Genomic DNA, 19677 nt, shown 5'->3' with positions numbered 1-19677 from the left:
TAGGCGCGCACTGGAGAGTACCGGCTGACCACTTCAGAGACCGTTACGTCATAGAACTTGGAATAATATCTTACCTCTTTGACTGTAAGCGTCGCTAGTGTCCAAAATATGCGCCAACGCCAAGCAGCACACCACGCTAAACACGAACACATTCGTACGATTGGTCGCCATTTTAAAACCAAAACACAATACCGTCATGTCATTGCATTCATCGAAATAATCCTCGAGTACGATTTACGACGAGCTATTGCGCAACAGCCGACTTGTAAGTATTGTGACAGTCAACGAAAGTGCAAGTTATTGTCGTCGTAACAATCGCGCGCGAGACGACCGCCTGAGCCGGCGCCGAATTAGAAATGACAGGTAAAAAGGCGCGAGTTGCTTTATTGCTTTCCTGTGGGGAGATTGAGTTTTTTTCCGCGTGCGCGGGCGCCGCTCAGCTGGCCCCCGCCCGCGCCGGTGCGCCCGGGGTCCACAACGCTTCGTGTCCAACCGGGAGTACACGGTTTTATACAATTTCAGAGTGACTTTGCATTGTCGACAAATGTATGTGTTTGTATATTTTTAATCACAAAAGTTATATTCGATTTGAAATAACTCACACATTCAAACTTATTCATTACTACGTAACAGTGTACAACAAGTCATAAGTGTAGAAATGATAATAAGCATGTACATATGCAGTAATCAACTGTTAAAATTTATAACACAATTGAAGAAAACGTGAAGACATGAATCATATTCACGTTCATTGCGGGTTGAGAAGGAATAGCCATTGTATATATTTCGCGTCTGAATTATTTTATGGAATCAACAAATAAACGACTGATTGTTTATACAAGTAAAAGCTTTGCAGGGTTGAACATGGAGCCCATTTAACAAAAGCTTAAAATCTTTTACATAAATTTTTACTCGCCCTGAATAAAGTGATTACCCTAAAATATTGCAATAATTTCTTTTTTCTATAGGAAATCGACAGACCAATAACTTCTGGTAGTATAATGTCTGCAGGGAGAGATAAATAATAATTAATATTGTATCCGAAATTTGAAAATGTTTTTCTAATGAAGTATTCATTTTAAATTAATTAATGTGTAAGCAATAGTGATGCGTCTGTGCGTAAGAGCCGAGGCATATCTGTGAGCACGTGGGTTTAAGAGTTCCAGCGATGTATACCTTTTTACACCCATCCCATTTGTACTCCTGCGTTACCTCTAGGTATAACGATAAAATACGAATGGCATCAAAGCGGAACTTGATGATCTGAAGTGCCGCGCACCCGTTATCAATGGACTCACAATAGGACAAGACCGTAGTTTCCGGCGGCGCAGTCGCGGCGGCGCTAGAAACGGAAAGTGAGGGCGCCGGCGTGCGACCACTCTCGGTTTCTGGTCGCGGGGAAGTGTGCGCAGCTCTGGCACGCAGACGGCGACACCACGCAGTCGCGCGCCGCCCGCTGGTGACGCTGTTCGTGCATGTAACACAAATATACGCAGACAATACAGCGTGAAAGATTGTAAGATTAGTAAAAAAAAATCCAAAGAGATACCGAAGTCACTCACAAAGCGCAAGTGGTGACCACCGAGGGGGGTTTTGGTCAGCTGCATATTTGAATGTATGAAACAATAGAAAATATTTTAAAAAAGGCACATTATTCTATCCAAAAATACAACACCGATAATAATGTGTAGAATTAAATATTGTTGATGCTCACTCAGGAAGCTAATTATTATCGTGCACTGTTTATAAAACTATATTTGGAAAGATCAGCTGTTGAGTTTCTCGTCGCCTCTTCTCAGCTGAACTGCCTTCCGACAAGGTGGTAGCTTATACCAGGACTGACAGTATTGACATTTTATGTTAAATAACAATTCGAAAGTACTTGTAACTATTTGAATAAATAAATTAGACTTAAAGAGTCAGCGTTTTTTATTATTCATCTTCTCCGCTAGGTGGCGCTGGCTTTTTCGCGGGTTGAAATAAAAAGACGTTGATATGTATTCTGTCAGTATAAGTAAAGATATTTATTTCATCATAATTAATAAAATTATTTCTTGCACCGATAATTACTTTTAGCAACTAAAAAAATCTAAAGAAATTGAAGTTTCACTAAATAAAGCATTTTATTTTACATTTTTTTTAAAAAAAAGGTATTACTCATGTTTTTTATTAAATTATGAATAAGAAAGAACCGTTTTGTTTAAAGTAGTACGGCATCGCAATAGCTCGCTTCATTAAATTTAATACATTCGGTAATATAATATAGGGTCTATAATGGCATTAGACGGCTCGTAACGCATTAGCCTGGATTCCTCAAACGGAGGCCAAGGTATCCTGTGCCCGTCACTAAAGCCGACTGCAGTGATGTCAAGGGTGACAGCGTCCATCGTCCAGACAAAGCGAGCCCGGGGAGGCGCAGACACGAAGTGGTCGGGTTCCGCAAACAAGTATTATTGTATAATTGCTGCCATATTTCTGCAGGCGCGTACAAAGCGGGCGCGTGCACAAGGCGTTGCCGTTTTGTAAGACTTTTAAACAAATTTCATGAGATTGTGTCCGTAATATCATTTACGTAATATTAAAACACTCTGCTGGTTCCACAAGTAGCCGCCGCAGATGCGTGTGCCGGTACTGCTCAAAGTCATGGTGGTGGAACCGCTTCGCTTGACATCCATATTCCTCTCATCGCCTTTGATTATCCTTATGCTTTACAAGTTTAAGGCAAGTACGTTGAACATTCGACGATTTTGTTCACACGAATCAACAAACTTCTTTGGAATAATTGCGCTTTTTATTGAGCGCCAATCAGTCCACGAATATAGCGCCTACTTTAGTTTGGAATGTTGAAAGCCCATGGGCGGTGATTCTTTGAACTTTCGTTCTATCAACCGAAAGATGTAATTAGCATTTGTTAATCCGCCCGCGTGTTTTAACGAACAACATTCCAGCCATGGCCTGTTTTCAGTTATTGTCTACGCATATTTTCACCTAATGTATTATTTATTAAAAATTTCACATTTTTAGATTCTCACGCGGCTTGTATTCAACACTTAGAGGTGAACAAGGGACCCCACAAGGGGACCTCGGCTTAGGCGGTCACTCGTCACTAATACCCGCTTTGCATTCCGACACTCAAAAGGGCTGAACCTCGGCTTGGTCGGTTGCTATTGCCTGACTAAAATTACTTTCACTCCGAAAAGCGTGCGCGCTGGGAATAAAACTGGTGGAACAAACTCCAGAACATCAAACATCTTCATATTCCATAGGTAAAGTTTCCTGGCACACTATTAAACGACATTATTATAATGCAAGAATAATATTTCAAAATAGTTCTAGAACTATATTATTTTACTTCGCACCATTCCGTGTCCGTATCGCGCAGGTTGCTGCCTTTGTTGGTTTGTACTAGCCAATAAAGTGTCTGTTTTGGGGCTGCAGTTAGTTTCACGAACCTTTAAGAAAAAAAATGAAAATTCTTGATGGGTACATTGCCACCAAGCCTTCTGAAATTTTTTCCTGAAACGAAAGATGCATTTTTTTCAATCTGTCATTATCTATCTATCTGTTATTATCTCCCACATTTCCAAAAAAAAAAAATGTTTAAAAAAAAAGAGAAAACTGAGTGTTTTTAAAAACATGGCATCAAGTTGCGCCTTATTGCGCGGAATTGAATTCGTATTTGAGGAAAGCCGCTCAGCCCGCGCCCGCTCCGGGAGCGCGACGCGCGCGCGACACGAACTGGGAACGTACATTTATTTCCATTTAAAAAAATATGGGTTAATGAGATCTCGGTTCGGAAGCATTAAGAAAGTAGGTATTAATAACATTAAGCCGGGCGCGACGTGCGCTTTGTTGCTACAAGTATAGGACGCGTTTTTCTCTGCGCCGGCGTAAGGAAATTCAAAGTTAAAAATATATGTGTGCCGGCGCGCCAGTCGGCGCCCGCCCGCCGTCGGGATGCGCACGCGCCGGGCCGCCCAAAGCACGCATTCCCCTGTCCCGTACGAGCCTTTCGGTATCCACTTCTGCACGTTGCATTCTGTATATTGTTAGTGATGCTACTATACGCCAGTCATGTTATCTGAAATCGCAGTCAACAGGCGACCCGGTTTTTAAAATCTTTTTGAAGGAATTCTAAACGGTGTAACAGTAGATTTCATGTTATTTTCGTGTCATTCATATGCCCAGGATTCAGTGCTTGGGATGCCTGAGATTCGCGTGGATTGAAACTGTGTGATGGTCGTGCCTGTAGTTGTTTGAGATAAGTCGAACCGGGGAGAATGTGCTGCGCGTAACATGCATTCCAGGCAAATGCCGGGCGACGTCGTGCTACTGAACGGTTCACGTGGGTTTATTTTCATTTAATAATAAGACAAACACCCCAACGCGTGATAATTTCACAATGACGTCACCGCGAGAGACCACCGACATCATCGACGTCGGCCAACCGGTTCAGGAAGGAGCCGACGGGACGGACCAGAGGGAATCCAAAGATTTGAGTGACTTGCCGCCCAGCGGCACCTCGCTGCACAAGAGACGGAGAGGAGAAGCGCCGGCATCTCTGTCCGTGAAATCTCTTCAAACCAACTCGGAGAATGAGGGTTCCTCTCCATGCACGGGTGCTCCTACCTCCGAAGATTACTGGAATTCCACCGACGGAGTTCCCGACGCAGAGGCTCTGTGCGAAAGTATGCTGCAGAGACTGAAGGATCGCGACGACCCTCTCTCTAGACGAGGGAAAGAGCTCGCACAACGCACCAAAGATACTCTGGAAGCTCTGGACCAGCTCGAGAAACTTTTGGAGTTGCTCGATCAGTTCGTAACGCTCAAGGAGCACAACGCGCGCATTCTCAAGAGGTTGCGTGATGTGAACCACCTGAAAAGACTTCACGATGCACATAAAAGAATAGAGGAAGAGTCAGAGAGATTGAAGGAAGAGGGGAGAGAGGTGGAGCTGATCAATGAGGCCCTGGAGGCGGAGCTGGAGTGCGAGTACGGACAGGCAATATTCGACACGATGCTGGCGGGCGGGCGCGGTGTGAAGCGAGGTGGTTCCAAGTGGAAGGGGCACGCTCGCTTCGGCAGCTCGTTGCTGAGGAAGCAGCGCTCGCGCAGCGCTGGCGGCGACGACAGTGACGCTCCGCCAGCGACCGCCACGCCCGACACACCTCTCCGCCGGAAATCCGAGCTGATCTTCTCCAAGGAAGTCGAAAAGTCCAAAGTCTCCAAGTGGACCAGAGTGAAAGCGGCTTTTAGGTAAGATTAAATTCAATTATATTTACATTTACATAAATTAAAAAATATTTATTTCTTCTTTTTCTTCCGATTTCCATATCCTCGGCCATCTTGAACTTCTGGGAGATGGAGATATCAGTGCATACTAGGTCTATGAGATCCGCAACATCTCCAGCGCTCATTTCTATACTACCAATACGCTTTCGTTCTTTCTTGTTTAACCTCCAGGCTTCAACGTCATAAAAGTAAAATAATTTTTTATTCACACATTTGAAATTAACGGAAAATCAAACATTTCATTTTACCGGGGTAATGTTTATAGGTATTTGCTCAAGCAAACATGTAGACATAATAAATTGGTGTACGGGAGCGCGCGCGAGCTCGGAAACAACATTGTTACAGATTGAAAATAGTCAGGAAATTTTGAAAACATATTATCGATACCATCCGCTCGAATTCAATGTAAGAGTTGAGCTTGCAATGCGCCGGGAGAGTGCCGCTTGCGATATTTCTTCGAAACAATAAATTCAAGCAGACCATAAACAAAGGAGAAGGTGGTTTCAATAACCGATGCATTGTCACGGAAAATTGTGTCTATAAGAGCGGCGCTCGAGGACTAGGATAGGCGACGACGGGAATATTCCGAACTCCTCTTGGTGACCCGACAAGAACAACCAGTGTTTCATTTAAAATAGGAACTAAAAGACATCCAAACAATTTGAACTTGAACTCATTTACAAAATTCAGAACACATTAAAAAGTAAATTGACGGAAAAGGCTTATGATTCAGTAAACGAATATTTAAATGAGAAAAATCTTTGGCAATGATGTCGCGTGGTTAATTTCATTTTTTCAGGCTACATCTGATAAAGTGTATGTATATTATTAAATTTTATTAAAACATGTGCCGCTGAGTTTCTTCTTGCTTCTTCTCCACAACCATAACACCTTGAAAAGCAGAGTTAAAAACAATATAGATAAAAAGATAAAATCAATAAGTGAACGATCAATAAAAGTTCTGTTAAAAGCTCTAATGTTGTTGAATAAATGAATTTAAGGTTATCTTATCCATTCATTGAATAAAAGTTTACTTCGTTGAGTAGAAGTAGTGTTGTCGAACGAGCAATAACTGAATTTGAAGAGTCATTTTAAGTTTTATTTTTTCAAGCAATTAGATACATAGTGTAAATAATTCATATTTTTCATTATTATTATTTGTATATACTGGGGTGCTTCACAGTATATTTTTATGTCCTAGTTATGCTGAATAAATGCGTACGTACATATTTAAAACGTAGGATTATCATATGTAGTATATTCAGATATACTTTTGTCGATCCAAACAGGTATATACTTAAACTTAAGAAAAAAGACGCTGTAGTATCAGTAGATGTAACAGTCAAAACCAGTACAGGTGCCTACAATATGCTAGAGATAAGTAAATTATGGGTTGAAATTTTATATAAACAAATAAATGAAAACAATCCTATCTGTGTATCGTACGCCGGGGTGGTGGTCACTAGAACAAATTGCCTCGGAGTACTGTCGCTGCAATACATGTTTCATAATTTACAAGGGAAAACAGCAGTTAAATTAAAAAAAGCAAAACTCTGATTTCACAAAAATATGCAAGTAAATTAGTACCAAAAACGTATAATTGTCATACTAAAGAATTTAAGTAACAATAAAGCTGGGAGAAAAAATTACTCCAAGTACGGTGTTAAAGATGAATGTCCAAATTAGAAGATGATCACAACAAAATCCGACAGAGTTTGTTGTGAGCTATCCTAAAATCTGGACACATTTGGAACTCGCGTAGGGTTGAGGTCTTTATGAGGGAGGCCAATTTGAACCCCGACTCTATTTAATTGGGCGTTTCTGGTATTATTCACGTGACGTAAACGATGGCTTTCATAAGGATATATATTTATATATTATTATTTGATCAAAAGTAAAAAATTACATGGATAAAAGAATAAACTTACTTAAAATGGTCATAATAACCTTATCTTAATAATAAGAAAATAAGAAAGAGATTTAGATATGCATCAATATTGAATAATAACCAGGAAGGTCAGGAGATTGTGATGTTGCGCTGAGCCGGCTGCGCTCGCAGCTCGGTATGATTCCGTCCCAGGGGAGTGACGAGCGCCAGTGTTCTGCAGAAACGCGTACGGCATGAGGATAAGAGCAGACAAAGTTGACTATTTGCTGATATGATGAACAAAGTTTGTTTTATAACATTCTAGAAGATTTCTCAGAAAAGAAGGCTCTTTATATACTTTTAAATCTTATTACAACAATCAAGAGATTTTAGTTGATCGTAATGTGTGAAACTTAGTTTGTTGACCAACTGTATGTTGTCATTGTCATGCACGCGTTACACATTCTACAACACTAGTTTCTGGTCGGCTCTTCTAAACTCAACATCCCAAACCGGTAGCGCCCTACTCACAGACTGACTGCACTGATGGTTAATGTCAGTTTATAAAGTTAAAAATGGTTGACGATTCAAAAGTGCACGTAAATGTTTAGTTTAATTAGAATATCTTGCCGCCGCCCGAGCCCGAGTCTTCGTTGCACGCGCGTAGAGTGATAAGGCCCCGCGCTCTGTGCGCCAGCGCCAGACGCCCTACATGAAGCAGCTCCGACGTCGGTTCGGCGCTGCCCCACTGAACTCTTGCGCGGTAAACAAACGCGCGCTTGTTTTGGGAGCCGCACCATGCGCGCGCGCGCGCGCCGCCTTTATTTAAGGCAACGTGTTAAGACTGATTCTGTAAAAACAAGAAAAGTTTTAGGCGAGTCTACAAGGCAAGTAACTGATAATTTTGATTCAGGTTCGCTCACATCCAAACAGCGGTGCGAAATCAAGTGATATCACTTATGAAACCTATTGTTGCATTTAAAAAGATTGTCGGGATTCATAGAGGAACTGTTACGTATATTACTTTTGATCGCATAAACTCATTAATAACCTTAAAGATATTGCCGCGCTCTGAAACAAATATCGGAATTGGAATTTACATAAATATAAATAAAACTAAATACTTGTAGTTCTGTAAAAATCCTGCAAATTGTATTTAACTTTACGTCCACTTTGAAAACTATCACCGCGAGCGCCATCTATGATGCATACATGCAGACACTATTTACTCACGTTGACACAAAAGAAACGTTAACATCTCTAAGGTTGAAAACGATTTTCAAAGATTTTTTGCTTTTTTTCATATTCCACGGACGTTCAAGCCCGTGTCTTTGTTTTAACAATTACATTTTTTACTTCCGTATTATTTTTTACTCTCGTTTCTGCATGTCTCAGTGTTTACCAAATCTCTTTCAGTATTTCCTAACTCACATTTTAGTTTCTGAATTAATTATAAATCGCTCTGAGCCACTACCACTGGGCCCTCCCTTGGGGGCCCGCCGGTGTGGGTGAGTCGGAGACTGGTTTTCGCGTTTTGGGATGCCTGATGTCTTGGCCCCTGTTCTCGTAAACGGTTATTCCTTGTATGGTAGCCGCCTCCACGCACCAAGTGGTCCTCCTACTTCGCCCCATTGTGCGCCACCGCCATGCTGTCCACGCTAATCACTTTAGCTTCAACTTCCACTTCATTTATTGCCGGCTGTTTCAGCAAATTAGGTACTCATGCTAATCGCTACGCAGGATAGCCCCACGCCCCTTTTACAAGCAAGACCGTCTTTCCTCTATGTCTCACTAAGCTACAGGTTTGGCCTGTCACTTTTCAAGTGTCAAGTAAAATCTTTGGTTAAATACAAAAACTTAAAAGTTTCACCTAAGCTGATGTGTAAAAGGGTATGCAGGCTGTAGTACATGGTTATGTATTCGTTATTGTTAGCGTGTGTCAGATGTGCGGAAGTGTGTAAGCAACCAGTTGGACACCGTTGCTTCTGTTTGACTTAAATATTCAAATTGGCAATACCAGAGTTTTATGAAAATAGATCCTTCACAAGATTCATAAATATGCTTTGACCGATCGAAAACGACAAATATCTCTTAAGACTGTGTCTTCAAAGATTTTGTTGTAGGATTTAATTGCGAAATATTTATATGATCCTCTTTTTTATACATGTTACAATAACTTACATTTACATATTTATCAATGTTTACATTAAACCTATCCCACGACCGAAGACCTTCTTGTAACAATCGGCACATCTAACGAGAGAACTCTTGATTTGGTTCCAGTGATGTTTGGTGCACGTTTTCATATCTATTCATTGTAGTATTGCCCTGCGGACATAAATGTTCCACTTTGAACATAAACCGTCTTACGTCACCAAGTTTTCAAGGTCACGAAAATGCGCAGGACAATTAACGCCTTGCTTGCTCAAAATAAAATGATGTCTTAAAACTTTCATCAATTTGCGGTACAAGAAACAGAATCATATCAAAGAGGTTGACCGTTTTTATTTATATTTATTGTAATGGATCAATGGCCCCGTCTTTACGCAGAACAAGAGTTTCGACATCAATAGTTTTCACTTTCTACGTTCAAAGAGGAACCTTTATCGTATTAATACGACAAGCTTTGTAGAAGCACTTGATCTGCATCGCTGCTGATTGCTTGAAAAAGAACATCCGAGCTGTTCATTTAGATGCAAGTTCCGATTGCATGCACCTTCTTATGGAGCAGCATAAGTCCCTAGTTATGTAATAGACCTTCAACAAGTAAATAACGAAATTCTGTAATTTTATTATTATAACAATCTTTATTCCTCAGACATTAGCGTCCGTGCCTCAATTTTACATTTATTTCAATATTTACGAAAAAAAAAATTTTGCTCACGTTTTTGCATGTCACGGTTTTTACTAAGTTGTTCTAGTTTTTTCTTAAACTATTTCCTATTTTATAATAAATTAAAGTAAACGATTTTTTAACACGTCCTAACGAAATTATGTATATGAAAATTAAGACTTGAATAAAAGCCACTCCAGCACGCAGCTACTTCGCGAGGGTAGCGGTGACGATCCGAGCCACTGACGACCGCGACAAAATATTTTGGATAATATTTCCTTTGAGTCACATCAATTCATGTTCCCCTATAGAGACGCAAGAACTTTGAACAAAATTTAAAAATATGAATTTTCACTAAGTTATCTTTTGATGTAACTTCTAGTTTTGCTCTCTTATGTAATTTACAGCCGCACTTTGGACATTGGAGCACTTTTTCAAAAGTTGTTTAGTGCAACGGTCCTGTCCCAAACAGAACTTCCTCATTGACGGCTCGGTTGTTTGTGAACTGCATAACTACGAAAGTAAGAATTATAACTGAAACTACGAGAGTGAGAAAGAAAGAATTGGCCGGGAGCGCCGGTCTTCCTCCATAACCTGAAGTAACTAATCATATCTAACTAAATAAATAATAAATTCATAATATACCTTTGTACGACAAGTGTCAAAAGTATTGATTTGAATATTTCATAACAATATTGACAAGCGTGGCTCCGTTATTTTTACAAGCTTTACGCCGACGCTGAGTGTACATATTATAAATTTAATTTTTTTTTTCTTTTAATTTCAAACAGTTTAATTATTTTTTAATAATTGTAATTTATATCGCTAGTGTTCTTTACAAAAATTTTTAAAGTTAAAGTTTTTTAAGGCTGTGGCTGTGGTAAACTGTAGTTGGTGATTCATCTATACTCATCATATGGCGTAATAGATTGCAATAGTGCGGCTGACTTTAGCACGGCGCTCCGGAAGAACTGTCAAGGACTACCACCAACGCGGGCCGTTATATCTCCAGCTCCTCCTTGATGAATCGACAATTATAATAATAAGGGGTAGACTTTTGTACTACTCCTCCGTCAATGAGATGTAACTGTTCCTATTCAGACGTTGGAAATACCAAGAAACGCTATTACGTTTTACCTAATCACTACTTACTTTGTTATTACTACGTGATTTAGCGGTGGCCGTGGGTAACTAGTGCACTATTTCCTCCTTCTGTAACTTTTGTTTTGTTTCTTAAAAATAACGTTTTCTCTCAAAGTTGGTAGTAAAATCCATATAATGGTTTCGATAATAAATCTCTCTGCGCCGTAATTTAAATATGTAGTGCCCAGTGTAGCTATTATAAGGTACTTGTTAAACATAATATGTATACCTGTAACAAATAAAATAATATAACTACTAAACGTAGTGTCCGTGGCGATGGGTGTGCCGGGGAGTCGAGACCGCGCCGGTCGGCTCCATTGAGCGCATTCAGGCGCGCGCAACAAAGACGTTTCCGAACTCTATTCGCTTTAAAAATATCCGAAACACACGGCGCGCCGCCCCGTCAATATTCCACCGGGGACAAAATTACTCCGGGTTGTTTATGACCGGGGCAAAATAGACCGGCGCTGGTTTTAGTGAGCGGTTATAAAATTATATATACTTTGTTATTTACAATCGGATACTTTAAAAAGTACATAAATAATGTAAAATGTAAACACTTCTTTTTTAAAACCAAGAATCGGCGTTAATACCGGGATTCATTTTAAAGTTGTGGTTTATCGTAACGGAGAGACTTAGTCCACTCTTTCAAAGAAAAAACAAAAAAGTTTTACTTTCTAGGATTTTCACTTAAATACTATCATATCAAATACTACATACAATGTATTCTGTTAGCTTCGTATAGACTTTATCTTCGACGTGTTAGTAATATCGACATCTGCACGAAAATAAAGTTCTTGTTGGTTTAATAAAACACATTGGACATGCGTGAGCGCACACACGTATTACGAAAAAAATCAATCTTTCCTTATCTCATGCGTTTAATGATTACGAAGTAATACCTCCGAAAGCATTCAAAAATTGCTGCCTTTAGACCGCGACATGCCCTCTACTTATAGAATAACAAACCATAAACTCATTCGTGGATCAACAGCGAAACTAACGCAAATCGCAGCCAGACGGAGACGGGTGCTAACTTACATGAGAGAGCGGACAGGCTTTTTGCAGCCATAGAAGAAAAGGAACGACGCTGGAATTTCTTCTGCAGTTTGTCCCGGTGCTAATGCTTGTTGAAGTGATAGTAATGTCAGCCCGATTGCAGTATCCGGTTTAGTCGAGGTACGACACCAAATCAATGTAACAACCGAAGTCAAAAATTCTAAATGCCAGTATGGCTAGTAGAGACTCGTATATTACATTAAGCTAAATTAAAAGCATAAAAAACCTGAGCGTTTAGATACGAAATCAAAAATAATGTGACAATTAGCTCTAAAGTATAAAATTTGGTGAAGCTAATCACGACTGCGACGACGCACAACATCTGCGTATGAGAAACCGCAAACAGCTCGCAGCGCTACATCTTCTAACTTGTCCGATATCATGGCTGGACAGCCGCCCGACGATAACCTTGCCTTGGACTAAACAGTGCGGTGCTAATCAGGACTTTCAAATACATAACACTTTCATCTTTGTTTATAATGTTTTCTGCTTTGGATCATTCGCGAGGATCACTGTTGTGGGATACAACGGGAATGACAGAAGAATTCAATTTGGTGGAAACTAGTGCCCAACTGAGCTGTCCTTTCATGACGCCCTTCAACTTATATAAACTACTCAAAACAAAATAGAGCCCACCGCAACTTTGTCTCTAATCGTGTTTATAAATAACTCATATACTAATCATTGACAAAATGAAGTACTACCACTTCTAGCACACATGTTTATTAGTTCATAATGATGTTTTAAAAGTTAACTTTTTTGTTGATTTCAAGTGGGTAGACAAAAAAGTAAAGTGTTTAAATTTATCCACTTCTAAAATTTTCAATCGTTTGTGTTCTCAGTCTTGCTTTAAGCGCAATACTTTGATCACACTTCGTTTAGCTGTGTTTTTTTTTGTTTCGGCATTACTCTCGATTACAATGCCAGGTTCTCGTCGTCATATGGATGTGGAAACTTCGACAAGGGCAGTTCTTTTGCTTCAAGAGGGAGAATTGCAAAGATCGGTTGCACCTCGCCTTGGTGTGTCACGGCGAGCTATTCGAAACGTATAGGAGCGGTTCCAGGAGACAGGTAGTGTGGCTAGAAGACCTGGATCAAGTAGGATTCGAGCCACAACTGTTCAAGAAGACCGGTACATTCGATTGACAGCGCGCCGGGACCGCACGACAACCGCCCGGACCTTGCAATCCCGGCTAAGGCAATCTACTGGCACACGCGTTAGTAGTCAAAACATTCGGAATCGACTCCACGAGGACGGGCAACATTCTAGGATGCGTGTTATTCGTTTAAAATTAACAAGGGCTCACCGGGCAACACGTTTGAGGTTTGCGCGTGAGCATTTGGACTGGACCATGGACAATTGGAGGACAGTACTCTTTTCAGACGAGTGTAAAGTTAAGTTTTTTAGCGATGACAGACGTGTACGTGTGTGGAGAAGAGAAGGAGAACGTTTTACTGAACCATGCATGCACGGTACTGATCGTTTTGGGGGCCCGAGTGTGATGATATGGGGCGGTATAAGCTTGTTAGGCAAAACAGAGCTGGTGATCTTGAACGAAGGGACGGTCACTGCAGCCAGTTACGTCGAGCAAGTAATCCGACCTTATGTCATCCCATATTCACAAAGAGTAGGTGATAATTTTGCGTTTATGCAAGACAACGCTTGTGCGCATACAGCTAGGGTCACTCAGAGGGCACTTTCTGATGCCAATATCTCGGTTTTACCTTGGCCAGCAATGAGTCCCGATCTCAACCCGATTGAGCATTTATGGGATCAATTGAAAAGAAGTCTTAAAGAGACCCATAGCCACGTTAACAGCCAACAGAACCTCATAAACGCGCTGAAACTCTGTTGGGAACGAATACCCAACCAAAACATCACTCATCTGATTGAGAGTGTTCCAGATAGGCTCAGAGAGTGCATACGGAGCAAAGGAGGTACTACTCGATACTAAAGAAAAGCTCCCGGCAAGTTTATTAAAAACAAACAGTGACTATAAAAGTTTTTATTGACAGTCTACTTAGTGCTCATTTTCTCTAAAAATGTGTATTTGTGTGTATTGCGCTAAAATTAAACAATTCAAACGTTATTTTGTGTTTACTTAATGTGTAAAACCCTAATTTAACATCGACTAATTGTAAAAATTTAATAATCATGTATGCACATAAATTAAGGGGCAAAATGATGGTGGGCCCTATTTTGTTTTGAGTAGTATATAATACTAGCTGATCCCGCAAACGTTGTTTTGCAAAAAAAATTAAAGTTCTTAATTAACAAATGTAAGATAAGGGTTGATCGTAAAGGGGTGAAAATTTAGGTTTGTATGTATTTTTGTATGCTGTATCATAATAAAATAAAAAACAAAAAAATTGTCTAAAAAATTAAAAATAAAATTTAGGGGTGGACCACCACCACACTTAGGGGTATGGAAAATAAATAGTAGCCGATTCTCAGACATACTAAATACGCATATAAAATTTGGTAAAAATCGGTCAAGCCGTTTCGGAGGAGTTCAAGTTCGAACACCGTGACACGAGAATTTTATATATTAGATTATAAAGATAACACAGGATAATGTTTGTCGACGTGATCGCGCAGTAAATTAGCGTAACAATTAAAATATAATTATCGTAATGTAATAGAGACAGATATTTTGTGAAAGCCTGATAGTTTAAAAATAGCGGAGGATAGACGAATATAACTTTTGTTTTTGTGACGAGAATATACTACGAAGGTTCCAGACTCGTCCTGACATGACATCAATCCACACATTATTTTTAAATTTCGTGAACATTTTTAAATGTCCTTAATACATTATGTTGTGAGAATAATTCAATCCAAAGCTGGGTTGTCCTTAAAATCCTTTTAATTGTAATAGATTTTTTCTTCAAAGTTTTTGCGTGATGGCTCTATAGCCTTATAGGGTGTTTACTGTAAACTCGCGCGCCGTTGTCTACGAAGTAGTTTTGAATGTTGCAGGGCCAAGAGAAAAGTGCACAAGTCTGTCTTTATTTCTGATGCAGGCTTTGTGTGCATCACTGTTGTTGTTATGTTTATCATTCTTATGCACGAGGTTTTAAAATATATAATGACGTTTCAATCAAACCAAAAGCATATCTTACCAAAAAATGAATCGAGTATTGAGGTATGAAAATATGAAAGTATGGGGCTACGGTACCGCTCACCTGTAGTGATTATTAGAAGCCCTACACAGCACCACTCGAACAGGCGCCGAAGGGTGGCGCAAAATTTTTAACTCACACAGAAGTTGTTACACAGGGGAACGGTCAGCGAGTCAATGTTTACATCATATGAATATTTAAACCGAATCCATATAAGATTAAATATTGAAATTGGTTAAATTCTCTTATAAAACGCTGTTTATATTTGTAGCTTCCGTAACAATTTAACAGGTTAATACAGAGTTTCTTCAGATATTCGCGTATTTTATACAGTGGCGTGTAGTGAGTGCGTGTTGATTGTAGATGGGAGAAGGCGCAGTGGTCGCCGGCGCCGTACGGCGGTGCTGCAGCGGTGGCGGCGGGCGCGCTGGTGGGCGCCGTGGCGCTCGCCGGCTCGTGCCCGCCCAACGCGCTGACGCACCCGGACCCTCGGGACTCTGCTAGCCTTACGCCCGGCAGCGCCCTCTCCTTGACACCCAACTCTTCATGCGAAGAACTCACGATGGATGCAGGTTAATAACACTTACTTAGAAATTAATTTAAAATTAAATATTATTTACACTAATTACATTGTTAGCAATACACTAAAGGAAGTACCTTATGTTTATCGATTGTGTGTTTATATGGACACGAAATGCTTAGAGCAGCTTCTAAGTTCACTTGGGATTATAATTCGCAGTAGCAAATAATTTAATCAGGTCTCAACTACAACTTCATTTTACAATTGCTATCTAAGAACTAACCTAGAATGTTATGATGAGATTAGACAGGCAGTTAAAACACATATCGAAAGAATTAAAAGTTTTCAAAAAAATTCCTGCAATATCACACTCTTCGTAGACACTCCAAGGAGCATAACATCATATCAAAGTAGAAAAATCACTATAATATGAAATATTTTAAACAAATTATTAAATAATAAATATGTCTGCGCCGACTAGTTTTCAAAATGTCAAAATTTGGTTTGTATACGTTTTTTTGTTTTTTTTTTCATGTTATATTTGCTTATCACTATCCTCTATTTTTAATTCCTTTTATTTGCATGTAACATTCATGAAAGAAAAAAAATTAACAGAAAACTTGTCAAAAAAGGTCTCAACATATATGGTACATCGCTAAGCAAGTTCCAAAAAGAAACATTGAAACATTGATTTTATTATGTTTTGTAACATATAGTGTATGTGTGTTTAAATATATGTGTGTAATGATTAAATTTTTACTTTCTTTACATTACTTTTTGCTGTTGTGTAACATAAATATTGTAAATGTTGTACACATCTTAAATAAGCAGGTGCGTTAGAATTCTGCTTCTTGTGTACTTTACTAAATAATTAATACTATAAATTAATTAACAAAACAGTAATTAGATAAATGAATAAATAATACTTTTCAATTTACTAAAAGAGATGGCTCAAGTTACAACAACGCAATAACATAACCTTGTCTCCAATTTATTCATATCTGATATCTCAATGCCCGAAAAGCCTAATTTAACACAAACTAGAATCTAACTGACCTCTCTATAATCTTATGCTTCAACTTTTAATAGTTTAAAAGCCTTGTAACAAAGCTACGTGTACCGTTCTGTGAAAAGTCTGTAACAAACTCAGGTTATTTGTGATTATTTTTACGAACCTCCTTAATACAGTAGTTAAAAAAGTTCATTCATAAGTGGAATTATTAATGAAACAATAATTTATAATGTAAAGGGTTTTACTAGATTTATTAGTAATCAGAGGCAAATCAACTGATATATTGTAAAATCATTAGATTAATGTTGAAATTAGTGATATGTTTAGTATGAAATAGGATCCTTACGCTCGACTATTTGCTAAAGTGGCTAAAGATTCAGAGGTAACCCAAACCCAACTTTACTAAGAACAAATACTGATCTATGTATGTGAAGTTATATATAAGATGGGTAAAGATCAGGGAGTGATGGTGAAGCACCGAGATGACCGTGGATCGAGCTACACGACTACAACTGCTACATGGGCAACAATACAATAATAATTATAAATAATTGGCCGGATTTGATTAAAGTGAAAGCTACTCAGTCTTTCATATGTAGACGCTCAACTTCCTATTGCAGTCAACTGGAGGCCTCCGAATGGCTCCTTATTTCTGGAGCCGTGCTTCATCCCGCCCGGCAACGGGTCCGCGTCTTCTGCCAAATAAGCAATTATCGATCCGCTCGGCGGTTTACATTGGGCGCGGATCAAAGCGCGGCGGCGCAGATCTACTAATCAAACTCGAAACGAACCGCGAACTGAAATAGATCGACCCGCGCCGCCGGCCGCGCCGCCGCCCGCCCGCAGGACTTGACCACCGCGCTTCTATATCGTGTTACGGTAAATTGGTCAGTCCGGAAACTATATATAAACACCAGTTTATTACATTTACCGTCACACCCGAATCTTACCTTTTTTAAATGTCCTTTATTATTTGTACAATCTCTTCTTAGTTGCCCCAACGACAAACTGAATGTCTCTATTAGCAATTAAAAAGGACCCCATTGACTAAATTAAAACACACAAAAGGCCACCATTCACAGCCAGAATAGTTAACGAGAAAATAAACAAACAGAATGACAGGCCAACAATTGTTCAGATAACTCGCAAACATGAACTTTGAATACTAGAACCTAGAAAAGCCTAAGAAGTACTGAGTGTTCCTATATATTTTAGGTCATCGTCACACAAACTTTAGCAAAAGATAACTCACTTCAGTTCAATAATACTTAACTACAGTGAGCAGCGGAGCACGCGGCAAGCCTCGCACTGATGTTAGATTTCACAAACTCTCGCCGCACTTGCAAACTTTTGATATATGAACCAGTATTGTAAATAACGAGCGAATTCGACATAAAATCATCTCAGAAACGTTCACAAATATCCTCCATCTCGTTACAATTTCGAAATTGTCATTCTTGTTTGTATATTTATGATGTTTTCTCCTTTTAGGTGTTCTTGCCAATCGGTGTTAAATATTTTTGTTTTATTAAAATGTAATGAGGTAACAAAAAAAACCGAATTATTATTCCTAAGGTAGATATGAAGCTACTTGCAATTTTTTTAACTTACTCTCTACTTGGTATCGTAGAGCGTTTGTGTACCAGACTATATAGGTATAAGGCGATCAACGCAGTGGAGGAAAATATTGGAAGAAATCCTGTACGAAATCAAAACTTTTCGCGTATTTTAAAAGAATAATCGGGACCTGCAGCCTTTTAGAACGTGGCTAGTTATTATTTAACCGATAATTTAAAAAATGAATATAATTATAAAATCCAAACAACTTAAGCAGTACGCAAAAACGGGGCGCAGGAAATTTACATTTACCGACGAGAAGTTTTTACTACCACCAACCTGTTAATAAACAAAACGATCAGGTTCATTATTCAAGCTCTGTATAAGCTTCCAGATAAGTCAACAGCGCGAGATTATTCGTCTTCAATGCAGCTTGGTGGGGTGTTAGCTATCAAGGAGGTACAGAGCCATATTGTTGTAGCGTGACATCGGCTAAGTGTATCGAGATTGAGAAGGCAGTTAAGCCTCTAAACAACATCACGTTCCATAACCAACAATGGTTCTTTCAGCAAGATTTTGCACCGGTCGAAAAAGCACGACCCACCTAAACTTGGTTGTAAACGAAGGTTTCTGACGTTTCGAACTTCATCAGAGCTGTAGATAACCGTCATCTAATCCCAATCTTAGCCTCTAGGTTTTACGATCAGTTTTAGACAACCCATAATATTGTCGATGAAATGCTTTCCGTAATAAAAAATGAAAGGATTTTTCCGTGTAAGAAATATTATGGCTAGACTGAGTAATTGAAATAAATCGACTGTTCATGGACATACGTAAGGCATAACTTTTATGAAAATAAAATCTCTGAACACAAAATCTCAGCGAACACTTTGTTCCGATCGATCATCGAATACCATCATCAAACAGACCATAACACAAGTCGAGAAGTTTCAAAAAATTATACAGCATCGAATAAATTGTTCTTATATCAAAAAAGTACATGCGATAAAGTGATCACGACTTAAACCCGACCGAGATTGGGTGCCTTAAAAAGCCTAGTAACCTTTAAGTTAATATTTCTTATTTGGCTCTTCTGGCAATGTTTTGTGGAGGTGCACACGTGTTCGCGTGTTCACTGAAATAATTCTGCCGTGAAAATATCATGAATAAATGAGACCATCGTTTGAACGCTTTGGCGAACGCTTTATTTAACGCTTAATGCTTCTTGATTATTTGTCTTGCTGTCCTTATCTAAAGCGCAGTAGAAATAT

General features: G+C 39.2%; 1 protein-coding gene across 1 annotated transcript in view; it reads left to right on the top strand.

The window, feature by feature from the left end:
* Positions 1 to 3978: 3978 nt before the first annotated feature.
* Positions 3979 to 19677, top strand: part of LOC137927363 (uncharacterized) — a 47221-nt gene continuing 31522 nt past the window's right edge. The window contains exons 1-2 of the mRNA XM_068771160.1: positions 3979 to 5256; positions 15681 to 15889. Coding sequence (XP_068627261.1) covers positions 4403 to 5256; positions 15681 to 15889 — 1063 coding nt within the window. The 5' untranslated portion in view covers positions 3979 to 4402. The remainder of the gene's footprint in view (positions 5257 to 15680; positions 15890 to 19677) is intronic.

Source organism: Battus philenor, unplaced genomic scaffold (genome assembly GCF_028537555.1).
Source record: "Battus philenor isolate CCGP_79_NKW_IND1 unplaced genomic scaffold, ilBatPhil1.0.hap1 SCAF_10, whole genome shotgun sequence".
Lineage (NCBI taxonomy): Eukaryota > Metazoa > Arthropoda > Insecta > Lepidoptera > Papilionidae > Battus > Battus philenor.
Note: the sequence above shows the minus strand (reverse complement) of the source record. Positions and strands in the feature narration are given on the sequence as shown.